At 39.7% G+C, this 17,547-nt stretch overlaps 1 protein-coding gene across 1 annotated transcript in view; it reads left to right on the top strand.

The window, feature by feature from the left end:
* DLGAP2 (DLG associated protein 2) overlaps positions 1-17,547 on the top strand; it is a 109,572-nt gene that overhangs the window by 23,018 nt on the left and 69,007 nt on the right. The window contains exon 3 of the mRNA XM_056344472.1: positions 10,265-10,476. Within this exon, the coding sequence (XP_056200447.1) occupies positions 10,265-10,476 (212 nt within the window). The remainder of the gene's footprint in view (positions 1-10,264; positions 10,477-17,547) is intronic.

Here is a 17,547-nt window from a genome sequence, read left to right as displayed (position 1 = left end):
AGGTGTGTTTAAATGGCTGAACGTCTATATGGACAAGGTCCTGGTATTTCTGGTAGAGGAACTGGTCTTTTGAAAAGTGTGCAGATAGTTTAGCGTTACCTAGTATCTAGACAGGAAAAAATACCCATTTCACTCTGTCAGCCAAATAATTTGAATCATCTGGAAATAACTGTTCAAAACTGCCAATCATTACTTCAACTGAGAAAAATGGATGAAAGGCATATATATATATATTACATAGCCTTTACAATTATTTATGTTTTAAAGACGTGCTGTTTTTTGTCAGTAGTAGCCCTATAAAAAGTTGGTTTTTTTTTAAAAGGTGATATAATTTCCTGCTTAGATTACATAAGACCCTGTTTACTACAGGCCATCTTTTGGGTCAGCCCTGAATATGCTGCCTTTTAGGTTCTTCCCTGTCTAGCTCTTATACTGGCTCTGCAACGTTGGAGTCCTTGCTACATCTGCAGTCTCTGTGGTTTTAGAGTTGCTGTGCATTTTAAGTGTGTTGGAAGCACTTCTCCTTTTCTTCCTTTAAGGGCATTTTTGTCTCTTACTCTATACTTCTATGACAATGAATGGTCTGTGGGGTCTTGTCCCACTCACATAAGGTGACAACTCTGAATTTCCCTTAGTGTCTGCAGTGGTAAAGGCAAAGATATTTCCAGGGGGACTTACAGGTGATTTTGGCTGATAAGTCATGCAGTGTTGAGACCCTGGGCTGAAGGGGCTGATGACACTTTATTTTCTCATTTCGGAAAGTGGCTAGAAAAGGACAGAATAGTAAGGCACTGCAGTGCCTACCCTGTACCACACAGGCCCCTAGCTACCTGTGGGAGTGTTGGATGTGATGCAGCAAGGCCACAGGGATGCAGGTGACCCCCGGTGAGTGGGACTACATGCCTCATGCACTCAGAGGGTCTTCTCTCCCACAGCTTCATCAGTCACAAAACCCAGGCTGTTCTTCACTGTACTGTGCAGATAGCTGTGTTCCATTCGCTCTGCAAATGTGGTTCAGGCAATTCAGTCTACCTCTCCCAAAGATATCTGCCAGGAAAACTTGTAGTTAGCCTCAGTTGCTGATATTGTGGTCCCTTGGGCTTCGTCTGCTGCCCTGTCAATCAGGAAGCCCTGCTGGCAGGTATAGTCCTGGCTCCCATTCTCCTGTAGTAAGCGATAAGCTGCAATCCAGTTTAAGTCTTTAGCCTTTTCACGCTTGGTTTTAGCAGAATTTGCATTGTAACTAAATTAATTCAATTTATAGAGAACGATGTAAAGGAAAATGCGGATATAAGCTGGCCCAGAAAGGCAAAGAAATAGAAAAACAAATTCTGGGTGTGTAACTATGGCAATTTAATTGGCAGAAATGCTGCATTTCGTGGCAATCATGAGAAGTTCCAAGTCTTGGTCTTTGATGCTTCTGTGGACCTCCATTATTACAATAATTGCTACCTTATGGTACATCTATGCTATCAAACTGCATAGTGTCGGGATGGTTTCCTTGGCACTGCACCCTGATCCTCTGTACTGTTATGTGGCTCAAGCTGTCTTGGGCATCGTTTTCATCCAAGCCAGCCAAATTTCCCTGAACAGTTCCTGGGTACAGCTCAGGGCTTAGCACAGGCCAGGGACCATTCCTGGTAGTCACACTCAGTTAGAGACAAAGATTTCTCAGTATCATGGGTGCAGAGTGCTGCAGGCCAGCTGACCTCCAGGCAGGACAGTGGGTCTTCATTCACTGAGGTATGCCCAGCCATGGGGTAATCATCACACCATTTTCATCCTTCTGTCTTGCTAGTACTGATGATTGTGCAGTGGCACAGTGAGCTGGAGGAGCTCACCAGTTCAGATGAAAATTTTTCTTTACTTATCTTTATTATTATATTTTCCAGGCAGCACTCTAAGTCACTTTACCATTACTAGCATTGCTTGAAAAGCTGAATATTGCTTAAGGAAAATCTGCCCCACTTAAGATGATGGTAGTATAACTTTAAAGCAGATTCTGCTGACCACAAAGCAGCATCCTGGGTCACTTACCAAAGTAAATATGCAGCCAACTGGAACCCAGGGTTCTTGGTTGAACCTGTACTGGGTTTGTGTCTTTGAGAAGCTACATATATATAGGTTCTTTTTTAAGTACAGGCCAAGCCCGCCCTTCAGTCCAAGCGCAACTCGTGTCAAAGTTCTGGCACCAGATCTCAGTGAGCTAAAATCTCTTTTTTTAAAAAGATTTAAATCTTTTAAATCTTTGAGCAGGCTAAAATCACTTACAGTGAGGACAAGCCCACCACTGTCATCTGACTGCACCTCACTCCACGGTGTCAAAATGGCGCAGAGTCCAGAGGGTCCCAGAGAGACCCAGCAATGTAGCAGAGGATTTGCAGGTGGCTGAACTGCAAAGGTCTTTGCCAGCAATATGAGCATAGCAGGTCAGGAGGTGTGCATTTGGCCCACATTCATCCAAACAGTATAAACAAAGCCACAGAGTCCTCACAACACTATTTACAGTACTTAACCATCCTCAGATTACAGTTAACATTGTTGCTGGGGAACCAGTTAGGAAACGAAACATAGTACTGGTTCTTTTTGGTTTAGTTCATCCCTGTTGAAATACGAGTTATGAAGTATAATTTAAATGAAAAGAACTCTGTTCTGTAGAAAATACAGAAGCGGTGACTAAGCAATCCTGAGTACACTGGACAGAAGTCTTCTTTCTGTCAAGTATCAGTTAGTGCAGCTTTGCTTGGAACGTGAAAATTGGGCAGTAAATAATGCTGGCACTTAGTTTGCCTATTCAAACATCTCCCAGCTGGAACGTTATGTTTGTGTTCTGTGATCTGCATGGTTGTCCTATCCATTCCCAACTCCCAAATTCCTGAATTCAAGTTCTTTTCAACCCAGTGTAAAATATATATTGTTTGGGATCTATGTCATGTCCTTCATCTTCCTGTGATACTATGGCTGTTCATACCAAAGCCTGGAGAGAATGGCTGGCAAGCAAAGATGCCTCTTGCTTTTCCAGATTAGCTCCTGCCTTGATGGACAGCGTCAGCGGCCTTTCAGGGGATGCTGCAAGATCTCTCTGTGCTTTTGAGCTGTCAAGGAGTTTGGGGAGTAGGGCGTGTCTTGTGAAAATTACACCTAATTACGAGGATTGGCATTGTTAGTGGTGAGGAGCAGTCCCCGGCATATTTTGTAGAGGATTTTGAATGGCTTCATTGTATAATTCATATTCTTTGAACAATGAATCAGCACATTAAAAAAAAAAAAAAAACACAGAAAAAAACTAGTCAAAAATGTTCAGGGAATGGTGTTGAGGCAAAGACACAAAGTTAGGTCTGAGGAAACAAAGTTTTTGTTTTCAGATACTGCACTTTTCCCTCCTGCAAAAGCTAGACCAATAGGGTCTAGAGTCTGCATCCAGTAAACAGGGGAATGTCATTAGAAGAAAAATCTAGTAATTGGTCACTGTCCTTTCATCTGCAAAATTTTTGAAAACACAAGAGGTCCAGCTCTCACCTGTCACATTAAGGGGGAGGGTTTTCCCCAAACCCTTTATGTTCAACTAGTCTGTCAACATGCCAGGAAAGACAAGACCCTTGTACCCAGCCAGCCTGTCAGAGCTCGCTACAGAGACTCCATGGGGCAGCACACTGCATCGGAGGGTGATTCACCCGTCCTGTTCAGGGATTCCCGGTGACAGACGCAACGATCAAATCAATTATTCGAGTTCCCGGAAACACACACAAAACAGATCTCAGCTGAGAAATTTTATCATACAGATTTGTAACATATTAGGGTTCGAGTTTGCCATTGATAGTACACTGACTGCAAGAACAAGCGTAAAATGGTATACAAAGTCTAATCACTGATAAAAGCCAGCTGGGGTAAATCATTAAGCACACATAGAATATAGTATAGCTCTTACCCAAGAGGCCTCCCTGTGGGGGAGAAGACAGGTCTGGCCCATCGGTCAGTCCCAACAGTTACAGTGGAGACTTCCCTAACTTCTTCCTAACTTACTTTTGTATTATTTCTTTACTTTTAGGTGGAGCTTGAGTGACTCCAGTCATAACATCATTTGTTACTGATAGGTGTAAAATTCTCTCACTTTACCTTTAAAGGTACAGTCAATAAAAATGTAAAGCGCACTTTCAGTGAGGGGTGGTCTTACCTTGGAGGTGGGTAGCTTTGAGATGGAGGTGTGCTTTGGTATTACAAAGAGATTATAATGAGCAAAGTTCATCCAAGGAACCAGCTGCTGGTTCAACAGCCGACACCTTCCCCTACCTTCCCTGCTGGACAGCTGCTACGTGGTTTTATCAGTACATGGTACCAGCAAGTTCCCCTCCCTGCAGGGAGTACGACAGGGTCTGGCCGCGGTGCCTTCACCCCAGACCCCCCCACACCCCCAGTTCAGTTCCCCTCAGCATGTGCTGAGGCTGCAGGTTCTGCTGCCTGGGGAACTACTGGGCAGCAGATACTGTGCACACCAGCTGCACTCCATCCTGACAGTAGCAGCTGCAGTTTTACCCTAAAATTTCTTTAATGTTATAATATAACTTTATATTTTTATATATATGTTATTAATAGATAGATAGATAGAACTTTTACACACACCTTCCATTATAATATCGAGGAAACTTCTACCATGCTAAAAAGCATTGCTGTCTGCCTTGTAAGATTGTCATCTACTTCCATCTACTTACAGCTTTGCACAAAGGCTGTTTTTCTGAGGCTCTCTGAAGAAGGCATGATTTAAAAGAAAATCTCTTACCTACAGATTGTGTTCTTTTTTTTTGGGGGGGGGTCATCTTTGTGAAGAGGCTGAGAAAGCATAAAATTACAAAAATTACATATCTACTACATAGTGTTTCATATCTTATCCTTCTTTATAACATCTATAATCTAATTACATGCACAGACAGCTTCAGCTTCTAGTAAAATGTGAAATTTATATTACTAAGGTAAGATTTAGGTCGTAATGAATATTTCAGTGCATTTTACATCTGCATGCTAATTAAATTTCACAGGACTTCTGTGAGATAGGTAATCGTCATTTTAACCTTTGAGAATGAGAAATATGAAGAAGTGATAGTCAGCTCCATCAGCTGAAGGCATTTATTTACAAGTGTTTCATTTTAGATGGTAAAGTGATATGCCAGATTTTAAGCAGATCAGCAATTTAGTGGTGGAACACCTTTAAAATTCTGGGAGCTGGGAGGAAATGCCATAGAAGTGGGTGGAACAACAGGAGCAAATCTATTTTGAAATGCCAGTGGTTGTTGCCAGTTTGATGATTTTAGCTAAATCCTAAACTGAAATTAAAAAACTTGAATTAACAGTGGTCAAAGTCCAAAAGAAAGAATATTTCATTGGTTCTCCCAGTTTTGACATCAGTAGTTCTTAGATACACACTGCTAACACTAGTTCCTGAATGGTAGCCTAGATTGGCCATCTCTGATTAGATATAAGGAAAAACTTTTTCCTCCCGAGTGTGGTCAAATGCTGGAATAGGTTGCCTAAAGAGGTTCATATGGGCCTACCTCTCAAGCCTGTCACGGTCCCTCTAGATGGCATCTCTTCCCCCAGGCGTGTTGACTGTACCACACAGCTTGGTGTCATTGGGAATCTTGCTGAGGGTGCACTCAATCCCAGTGTTCAAGTCACCATCAAAGATGTTAAATAGCACTGGTCCCAGTACTGAGCCCTGAGGAACACCACTTGTCACTGGTCTCTGCTTGGACAGTGAGACATTGACTGAAACTCTTCTAAGTGTGGCCATCCAGCCAATTTCTCATCCACTGAGTGGTCCATCCATCAAATCCATGTCTCTGCAGTTTAGAAATAAGGATGTCATCCGAGACAATGTCAAATGCTTTGCACGACTCCAGGTAGATGACATCAGTTGCTCTTCCCTCATCCACCAATGCTGTAACCCTGTTGTAGCAGGTTGGTCACCAAATTTGCCAGGCAAGATTTTCCCTTGATGAAGCCCTGTTGGCTGTCACCCATCGCCTCCTTACTTTCCACTTGCTTTAGCATAGTTTTCAGGAGGATCTGCTCCATGATCTTGCCAAGCATAGAGGTGAGGCTGGCTGGCCTGTAGTTCCCCATGTCTTCCTTTTTTCCCTTTTTAAAAATGGGAGTTATGTTTCCCCTTTTCCAGTCAGCGGGAACTTCACTGGACTGCCACAACTTCTCAAATATGTTGTCTTTCTCTTCTAACCAGCCCTCCCCAGGCAATCTGTGAGTGTTTCATTAAATGGCCATGAGTTACAAAAAGAGGAGAGCATGCCAGTTTGTTTAACATCAGGTCTAAGTCCTCTCCTTCCTGAGCACTCCAACTGTTACTGATTAGAAGGTGAGCAGTAACGTCTCCCAATTCCATAACCATTTCGTCATGGAAGGAGAGAATAAGGCTGCTCAGTCCTTTGAAAAAAAATCTGAATTTGTTCTTCAAAAGATGGTTTTAGGCTGTGAATGGGAAATGACAGAAGGGCCTTTCTGCTGCCTGTTATCACGTGCAATAAACCCAAGAAAGGAGAAAAACGTTTGAGATTTTTCTTCATGTTTTGCATTTTGTTTGCTAACTGAAGAGACCTTTTGGATGCTACTCTGAAGGAGCTAACTCTCCCAAATGCCTTGTACAGGGAATGTGGAATCCTACCTAAGTTTCTGGAGTTCACTTTCAGCATCAGCTCCATAAAATGTAGTAAGTTTTAGGTACCAGGTGCTTTGATAAAATTGGCCCCAGATGACTAATGTAAGATATCACATTGAATTAGCAGCAGAACAATTAAAAGGTCCCAAATTCCTGAACCTGGTTCTGCTGCTCACAGCAACAGTGCATGAGAAAATTGTAAGAGAGACTCATCATTCTCTGTAATAGTTATAACCAAATCAGCAGCCAGTGACAGAATTAAATGAAAAGATCCAGACCTTGTCAGCTCATTGTTCTTACAAAAGGAAATTCATATGGTAATATGCAGTCTAACTCCTCTGTGGATAGAAACTACATACACAGGGATTCATGTTAACATCTAGAACAGGAGGAAGGCCTTTTTAGACATTATAAATAACAGCACTCATCACTGTATGCCAGTAGATAATTAGGGTAATTATTCCAAATTAGCAGCTGCAAACCCTGCAGATGGGAATTTCAGGGGCTGGTAACTATTGTAAGAAAGCATTTCTGCAAGCTGCAAAGCCCTTTTCATGTTTTGGAAAATATACGTTTAATGACCCTCACACATGCTGTTAAATATTTTTGTTAATATTTCAAAATAAAAATCTTTCCTACACTAGTATAACACTTCTGCTTTTCTTTAAAGCTATGCTGGGGTCTGAGACGACCTGGATTTGGGAAGATTTTTCCAAGTATTTAACCTATCAGCTAAAGCAAATGATGAACCAGGCCAAACTGGACCTCAAGTTTTGCTTTTATTATCAGTCCATGAGGAAAAGCAATGTCAAGGGCCCTTTCCTTGGCTTTTGACAACAGGGGAAGGGCTCCAGCTGTTTTCCTAGGCTCTGCATGAAACCTTCTGAGAGAGCACGTTGTCAGACTTGCTTGCCAGGCTCCAGAAGCATCTTCCCTGTGTTCATTGTATTCTGCTCCTTTGAATGGCTGAAGGGTAGAAATATGCACATATTTTAATTGTGAATAATGTTTCTTCAACCATAATTTTTTCTGTGATAGTCAACAAGTTAGAAGGGGATTCTTGGTGCATTTCTGTGTACCATGCGGTTTTAGCTTTTATGTGAATTCATTTGAGTCCAGAAAATAAAAGAAATGTAGTCAACAAAAATAGTAAGACACATAAATGTAAGATTTATCCTCATGAAGCTCCTTATCACAGTGAAGAAACTTAATTTTTTAGATACTTCAATGTAAAGAAATCAGTCATTCCTATCTTTTAAAGTAAGATTTCAACTTCAATCAACAAATAAGCCCGTGTTTACTCATTTAAATCCAGTCCTTATCTAGTTATTTGAACATGGAATTTCAGACAAAAGGAAGTTGAGAAACTAATAATTTTTTTTGCATTTGAGTAATTAAAAGGTTATTGATCAATGTCTTTTTAAACTTTCTATTTAATTATCATTGAGCTAAAATGAAGGAAAAAAATTTCAAGCCAAAATAATGATTCTATGAAAAAGTTATCAATTTTTTGAAAAAGAATATTAAGACTGAACATAATAATTCAGCTTTAGTTCAGAAAATTGAACAGTATAGCTTGCAGTGGGCCCATGTAGATGCCAGTAAATGCTTTTTCAGCATTTGGATTTTGTTTTTAGCTATGCTGACAGGAAAGTAATAAGACTTCGAAGTGAGAGTATGTTTGTGTGTTATCAATTAATTTTTCATATACAGCTCTCTGATTCGGATTTTTACAGTTAATAGTGTTGCCAGCTGTAGATTAAAAAAAAAGCTTAAGAAAATAGATTTATTTTGTATATTTTAGAAGTCTGGCTATTACAACTATCACTACATGTAAATACTTCTAGGTCTCCTAGTATCTCAAAAAACCTTCCTCCAACATTAATCTCACACATACTAGGTCTTGGAAAAGAAATGAGAGTGATGTATCACATTTACAGGCTTGAAGTTTGGGAAGATTTTTTACACTCCCTTTCTAATCACCATCCAAAGCTGAATAATATGAAAAGTTTGTTTCTTTGCATGATGTAACCCATATTTAATTTAGATTCATGCTCTGTCCTATTACTTTATATAGGAATGTAACTCATAATTTTTTCTCTCATATTTGCCTCTAACATTTTTCTGATATGTGTGATCTGTTTCATCTCTTCTTATCTGTCTTCAGCCTCATTTTTCTCTCCTGAGCTTGTTTCTTTAATTTAATATCTCTATTTTCAGTTGTTCACCCACGTTTAAAACTTCACTTCCCCCTTAATCCCTTTTTGGGGCTCCAAGCACCAGGTCTGTTCACCTGATGTGTGGCTAAGCCATGTATCTTGAAAGAGCAGCAAAGGTGACAGGCAGATCATGTTAGTTACTTAGGTCCAATCTCCTGCTGAAACTGAGGGGAGTGTTTGCTTCAGCTCCACAGTGAATTCTGTCTGCAGAGGGTCTCAAATATGTTTGACTTGAAAGTCTTTATCAGACATCTTGCTTTGCAGAAACAGCTTAATATATGTGTAACTGGAAGTTCAGATTTATAGTATATTTGTAAATAATGCCATTGTACTGTTTAATATATATGAAGTCATTATGTTGATAAAGGATTTGATGCTGCCAAGTGCATCAGCCTTAGTCCACTGATGGGCTCTGTCACATCCTTCTTTTTAACCATGAGTCATTATAATGGATTTCAGAGAGCTGTTTATATCCTTTAAATTAAGTAAATTCTTAAGTGTGTTTCTGGATTAGGACCAGAGGACTCAGCATCTTGGAAGATTAAACAAAAAATCAAAGCATCAGCAATACTGGCAGAGACAGGCTTGCTAAATTTTCCCATAAGTCTTAAAACAAGGCTGATTTCACTTTGGATTGGAAAACCTACTCCTGCTCAATTCCCTGCCAATTTGTGGTGCAGAGAGATATACATCCACCAGCTGTGGATTATCTGACTGCCAATCTTACTATTTGATAAACGACCTCAACTGCATGAAAGCAGCCTCAACCAAATGTATTTTTAATTAACTGGCTACATTCCTGATATGATACAGCCTCTATTAACTATTTTGCAGTTTCTACATAAGAAAAAAAATCAAATTGCCACATGTGCCTTTTTTTCCACAGACATTTACCCTAAATGAAAATCCTATCCATTTATGCCAAAATTATAGCTTAGTTTAACTCAAATACTTCATTCGCCTTCCTGAAAAGCAGCCAAAGCCCCATATGAGAAGAGCTGGTAAAAGACTGAAGTGCTCAGCTTTCAGAGAGTTTTAGGTCTGGAGACACCTGATCAACTTACTGTTTATCAGCTGAAAATCTGTGTGCAAACTTCCTGCAATTTAGAGCTTGTCTGCAAATAAGACATTGTAGCTCAGCGCACAAACCATGACTTGATTGTGCCTTAGGCTCCAGCATTTCTAAACTGAAAATTTCCAATCTTGAAGTTGAAATTAAATTGCCAGATCATTTGGGTACCTTAGAAATTTCTATGTTACCTGTTTCTGAAGAATAAAAAATTCACAGCTTGTGTTTGTAAAATGAAAAATTGAAGGATGCATTTAAATACATGAAAAGAATAATGCACATTTTGTTGATGTGTTTTATGGTCTCCATTAGGTACCTCAGGATGAATGGGGAGGATACCCAGGTGGTGGGAAAGATGAAGAGATCCCCTGCAGAAGAATGAGAAGTGGGAGCTATATTAAGGCCATGGGAGATGAAGAAAGTGGAGACTCTGATACCAGCCCTAAGACATCACCAAAATTAACAGTTCGACCAGAGTCGTTATTAAAATCCATTGGACAGAGACCACTGGGAGATCATCAAAAGTAAGTTTCACTGTACTATGTTATACACCTTTCTAAAATTTGCCATGACTTGGGTGACTTTTCTTTGTGTGTTACTGGTAGTGGTCAGTATCCGTGAGAAAATATGATACTGTAGTTAAAAAGCTAACTTTTGTGTCTTAGTTTTAATTTAGCTAGAGTTCCTTATAATTACTGGGTGAAAAACTTGTGATCTCCCTCCATCTGTGTAACACACATGCTACCTCAGAAAGATTTTGTTATGTTTACTGAAGGAAATATATCCATATTTTTATAAAAAGTTTAAAATTCTGCATTTTTTCTTCTCTAGAAGGATTGTTTTATATTACAAGTCTTTTTTATTTCATTGGTTTCTCTAAATAGCAAATAACTATTCTATACTAGGTATAACAACAAATATATAATTCTGTCGTATATTTGGCATCTTACACCTTTCTTATTGCTACAATGCTTTATGTATCAGCTGTACTGTAACATACACATGTAAACATTGTGGAGGGTTTTGTTTGACTGTTGTGTTTTTTTCATTCATACTGCCTACAATATGGCCTATTAAATAACTAAAGCAAATTTTAAAACTATAGGAAAATATGTAGTTAAGTATGTTTTTCAATAGATCTCTATTTTTCTCTCCTTTTTATTCTTTCAATATATTATTTTATAACTAAACGGCAAATATACTTCTGAAGACAGTTTCAAAGTGGTAGCCTGATTTCAAATCTGCAGCTTCTATTAAAATGACTGGGTGTTTCTCACAGCTTAGAAAATGGATATTTTTGCCTGGGAGAAATACACAAAATGAAGAAATTAAGATTGAAATCTTTAATCAAAGGTTGTTTATTGTTCTGTAGATAATACCATGTATAGCATGCCATAGTGACTCATCTTTCCATAAAATAAAACAAAACAAAAACCTTAGACAGAAGTCCTTAATTAAATTTAATTATTTAACTTGCAATCTGGAGGAGAACCATCAACTTTCACTGTTGCTGAAGAGAACAACTCTAGGGTTTGCAACTCTATTATTTCACATAGCTTGCTCATGCATCTCTGTAGACTTAATTCAGATGCACAAAGGTGTCTGTACCATGAACCGATGTAAGATTTCTGAGATAGCATTAAAGGACACTGACAGGTCTCACTTTCAATTGGCAACTAAAATCAAGGCAGGATACTTGTTCATCTCAAAGGGTGCTGGAGACCTATGCTTAGGCAATGGAGCCAAATTCTAAAGGTGAATCTGAAGAATTTGCTATAGTATTGGTTCCAATGATGAAAACATGGCCTGTAACATGGGTATTTCTGACAGACCTGTGCCTGGCTGATTACCAACGATGAAAAGATGAGTGCTTAATGACAGTGTTTGGAAGCAATATTTCAATTTTTTTGTATTCTTAGTCACTGTATCTGGGCTGAGTTTGGAGTTTGAGGTGTGCTGGCTACATCAACTGGTTCAGTCCAAATTTGTGAAAGTCTCTGGGAAACAGAAAAGGTGGTTAATTTTCAGCTTGTGAGTACTTGTCAGCGGAAGTAGAGGTCTCTCAGGATGAGGAGCCTGTAATTTCTCAGCCATAGTGGAGACATATGTTGTGAATTCTTCAGTCCTGGATTTTCTCATAAATGGCTCTGAAAGCTGTGGGTCTTGCAAGAAGGCAATTATCCTTGTAGGATAAGGTGTGCTAAGGGAGAGTAAACTAATTAATGTCTGTGGCTTGTTAAGAGTGACCCTTCTAAAGGCAACAGGGAAAGAGGAGATACTCGACTTAGACTTCCACACGTTGACCAGCTTTGTTCCTGCTGGTAAATTAAACATTTCCAGAACACAGACCTAAGTACAGAAACCTGACCATGTACACCGAGAAGGTTTTGAAGTGGTCTTTCCCAGCGGCAGTCTGGATGCAGCCATCCTGCTTTGGAGGGTGTGTCATATCCATCCTAGTACCACAAACTAAAACCTTTTCTCAGAGACAGTTCTAATTTTCCAAGTACTTAGACCAAACAAAATATATTTTATTCTGTTCTTTGGTTTTGGCTATGATTGAACTTCCCGCAAGTGAATGTAGATAACAGCACAAATTTTCCACTGAGTGGCAGGTCTCAGTGCCTGCCCTAGACCCCTACAGCTTATAAGCGGATCCAGACGGCATCTAGACGTATGTATTCGAGCAAAGAATATGTTTCAAGAACGAAAGTCTCTGATCTGTTAAATCCTGAAGGCAGGTGGTTATTAGCAGGTCAGTACCAAATGTTGTGTCTTCCATCACTTTTCCATGTAATGAAAATACACTGCTCAGAATATAATTGACTAAAATATGGGTGAGATGCTGATGCAGTGTACTGGTGTTGACAGCTGTGCCTGTTCGTGCTCCCAAAGGATTTAATGGCATAGTTACCAATAACTGCAGTCAGAAAAGGAAGAAGGTTTTTGTAATACTGTGAAATATTATTAGGGGCTCCGTTGAGAATTTGTTGCAAACACTGCACTAGGAATAATTGAGCAGCCAGGCTGCTGTTGACAGATAACTTTTAAATCCTCGGGTTTCCCTTAAACTGAGGGGTGCGCCTTGAATCTGCCAGCCTAACATACAGGCTTTTTCCGGTGAACTTCAAGCAGAAATTGACAAATACTCTGGTTCTTGTATCTTTTCCTTGCAAAAAACTGCAAATTTCGGTAGTCCAAAATCAGACAGAAAATTTCTTGTCTTGCAGGAATACAAAGTGCTGGTCCTTAACCTGGGTTTTCACCACAAGCCATTTCCTCCCAGTACATCTCTGTCTCCCTGTCACTGTGGTTACCTTTTACGTCTGGTGGATTTCTGTGAGGGATGTAGCAAGGGGTGATGGTTATGGAGCCTGCCTTCCTCCTGAGCGCGGCTCAGTAATCCCCATTGCATGCCGAGCACCCTTTCAACTGCTGGTCATGCTGCTGAGCCAGAAGCCAAAGTTTTGAACAGCATTCCTGCATGCATAGCAGGGCTGAATAACATTTCTGGCATGTATTATGAGACCTTACATAATTCAAGATGTCAGCTGCATTAGCTGGCGTTTTAGCTTGTTTACCAGGATGGAGGGAGCTAATGCACAGAAATAAAATAGGGCTTACACTCTTAGTCATCTGCTTGGGTGTCAGGATAGCTCAGAACTGGGGTCTGACAGAGCACCAGTAAACCTGTAATAAAAACTGAATATTGATAGTTTTGGCAGTATAAAAACATGCATTGGCTGCAGAATGTATGTAGGTGGGTTTCATAAGAATATGCCTAGTTTTCTGTCGCTATTCTGAATAGGGTAAAATGAAAAGTAGAACAGCCTTCACTTAACCTTCAACAGACCTTTGACATGTGTGCTTGTTTCTCTGAGTTTTATCAGGCCTCTTTGCAGGAGAGTTTTCCCATTTAAATTCTGTTTCTACTTTGATGAAAGTAAGCCCCTATTTTGTTGGCTTGTGTTGCTCAAAGATTCAGCAAATTGAACATTAAAAATTTATAAACAATAAAAATGCATATTTGCATCTGAATAGAAAAAAATGTTTAACAACATACAAATAGGTAAGTGTAACTGATTTAACAGAAGCATTAAAATTCTGAAATAATTTCTTTTTAAGTTACTCTTGGAATGGAGCATATTTTATTCCAAGTGGGAATAAAAAAGTGCAGGGTCTGCCACTGTTGGTTTATGCAGATGGCAGAAGCAGGGCATATACCCAACCACTGCCATCTGATCACCACCTCTGTCAAACTGCTGTCACAACCAGCATGATCCCCAGCCTGCTTTCAGCCTGGGCCACCTGGCTCTCCTCTAGATAGTGCCCAGGCATGTTTCAGAGACTAACCCTGTTAGATGCAGCCACCCTCTCTATGGGATAACAAAGTTTAACCGTATAGGTCAGTTGGCCAAAGGGTCAGGTAATGAACCTAGCTTATTTCTGAGTATAGCTGTAGCCTAAGTGACTCAAATTTTGCTGGATTTTTCAAAAATTAAATGCTTCTAAGTATATAGATTACTTACTGAAGATAAATGCATTTTGGTTCCTTCTTTGTGAATGCTGTTTCAAAAGACTAAATAGTGTATTGCACTACAAGTTGAAGGCCGATGTAATTTAGTGTTATGATGAAATTGCATTTGAGTGAAATATAATGCAATAAGGCTTGCTGTGGTGGAGACAGAACGCATATTTGAATCTGCTTCCTTTCCAACTTTTTGCTTTCTTGGAATCCTGCCAGTAATCCCATTTATTGAGGAAATTATCTTGACTCCCAGTAGTCCCAGGAGAAAAACATATTACACATTTTTCTTTTTTTTTTATTTTATTATTTTGCATTATCATTAGACATACAAAATCTTTCTGATGTCAGTTTCGGTATCCTATGAACAAATATAGGTCTTCTGGAGGTGAAATGCAAGCTACTTCAGTCCAGTCTATTTCTTTCTGCTGTGCTGTGATGCTGCTGGGAATGGAGTTAAACTGTGTTGGAAGGTAGTTTGCAGAAGGTAGTTTGTAGAAGGTAGGTAGTGTGCTGCTAGGTATTTTCATTTACAGTAAGGTCAAAACAGCTGAACAATGTATGGAACTGGTAGCTGAAACAAAAGGAATGTTTGTCCTAAATAAGTTTTGTGCAGTCCTGGAAGAGAGACTGACCCATGGGATTTGGAAGGGTATCCTTCCAACCTAGTAAATGTCATGTCTCTGTCTTTGTGACAAAAACAAGAAAGATGAGAGATGGAAGCATCAGAGACACTGGGATCCAGAAAGGAAAGCTGAAAAGGCAACAAGACTTTGGGACTATGTGATGGAAAAACAATTCTATGACTGAGGATGATATTCCAGTTATTTGATGCTTCTGATTTCCAAGAAAAGAGTATTTAATATACCAATTATGTAAATGCACAAGATAGCACTGTAGAAATAGCAAGTTTCATTTTCAGTATCTCCTTTTTGAAGTGTTGCAAAAGACTCTAAAAACCATCTAACCATTTAGTCAAAAGGGATAACAATAGCATTTAGCCCAAAGTCAACACGCTCTATTTGAAGACCATACTGTTATCACTCATGCAAATGGGTAGTTGTGCTGTGCTGCAGTTTCCATTAGGCTCTGAAGTGACTCATAGGAAACTAGATGCTGCAAATGTGAAGATGAAATAGGTTAAGCTACAGTAAAATAAAATCAGTGACATCAATGTGTATTTTTGTTTTGTGAACCCCTCTGATAGCCGACTTTACTGTGATGATGGGTAGTCCAGATACCTTAAGCTGATGGGTGAGCAGACAGAAAGGCATGTGAGCAGATCGGTAGTACAAAAATGTGGTCTTTCATTGAGGAAGGAAATCTGCCATAGCACAAACCATTTGGTGGACTACTGCAGTACAGTACCAGTGGTGCTTTAATTTGTCTTGGCTATATTCTCCATCTAACCCTCTGCCAGGTTTGGGCCCCTGGATGGAAGTGTCTGGAACTCTGAGTCACAGTCACAGAGAAAGCAGCTGTGCCTCCCTCAGATGTTTAGTGCACTGGACATCATTAAAGCCCACAGCACAATTGACATGCACAATGCATGTCCGTATCTCAGCCGCTCTTCTTCACAGTCTGGTATCTTGGCTCAAAAAACATTTTATTCGGTATTTGAAGATAATACACCTAAGTAAGACCTGAAATGGTTGACATGTTTTCTGCGCTTATGGTAAACCAGATCAAATCAGTGATCTGAATGAAAATTAACCTTTCCCTGCTCTTCCCCATTTCAGAGTAAGAGATTGCATCTTTCCATGGCCATACTAACTTATGCTGACTTAAAGAATATCTGGACTATGACCTGATGCATACCCACATGTTCTGTTCTGCAGACTCTATTATAACAAAAACGTCCCCAAAGCACACAGCAGGGGAGTTAAACTGCAACAAGATCTGACAGCACTTAAATGCCAGAGCCCTTGGCTCAGCAGGAATCATGGAACAGCACAGGCTTCTCTAAAGCATGTGGGAAATCTCCGTTAAAAAAAAAAAATCTTACCATTTGTAACCATATGTGCTAACCGTAGCACACTTAAAACATGAGAAAATGAAAACCAAATGACAAGTTTGGAAGCACTGCATGAGACCAAACCTCTGTCTCTTCATCCGTCTTTGCCCATGACAGTGCCAGTACCATATCATTTAGTGATGGACGAATGTGTGGGTACTTGCCACTTGGTAAGTACCCAGAGAGAAGTCTTGATGTTGCAGGCTGTAGGTAAGTGTGCATATGTGGAAAAGTGGGTATGATGCAAAAACATTACAGATTGAGAGTTTAAGCACAGCTTCCTTGCTACAGAAATTAATGTCCTATTTCAGTGCTGCACACCAGTGATGCAAGCCTTTGTTAATTTTCAAAGGTAAACTTCAATTTACCATTAACTCATCTTCTGCATTTTAAATTAGAAATGGTTTTGAAGCCTTTCCTGAGAAATGTTTTCAATTGAAGAGATCAGAAAAATTGCTAGAAAAGTAACCCTCATCTTTTATATGCTTTTTATTTGTTTTTTCCTCAGTCTTCTGACTCTAAAAAGCCTCATTACACACTTCATTAGTAGCTTTCTGAGGCCCTATAGTGTAGTAGCATCTACTCAGAGTCTCTGAGGGGTGAAATTGGAGATTTACTGAGGAGAGTTTGAGGGCTAATTACAAAGCCTTATCAACTAATAATGCAATCATTGGGCCACTGGCACAGTGATAGTGTTCTCTGCTGCAGTCAATAAGATCTGGGTTAGATTAGTCCTCAGGGTTAAGAGTGAATGCTGATGAAGGGCAGCTAGTCATCTGGCTACCTAGGAAGTATCTTTTATGGGCTCAGAAGATGGTTCCCATCCTTTCTCCCTTTGCACAGTAATAGGAAATGTTCTTAAGCAGTGTTAGGCACCTTGTCCTCTTAGAAGTAGCATAGTGTGAAACTCGGGGAGTAATTGAGCCCAGATTTCCTGCCTCATTGTAGCAAATACCAGCTTTATGTTGTAGTGCTGAAATGTATCACCCTGGATGAGGAAAGGGGATCCTAAGGCTCTGAACAAAGTGCAGAGTCTTCTCAGGAATAAAATAGGCT

The sequence above is a fragment of the Falco biarmicus genome, chromosome 6, assembly GCF_023638135.1.
Source record: "Falco biarmicus isolate bFalBia1 chromosome 6, bFalBia1.pri, whole genome shotgun sequence".
Classification (NCBI taxonomy): domain Eukaryota; kingdom Metazoa; phylum Chordata; class Aves; order Falconiformes; family Falconidae; genus Falco; species Falco biarmicus.
The sequence above is the reverse complement of the archived record's forward strand: the minus strand, read 5'-3'. Positions and strand labels throughout refer to the sequence as shown.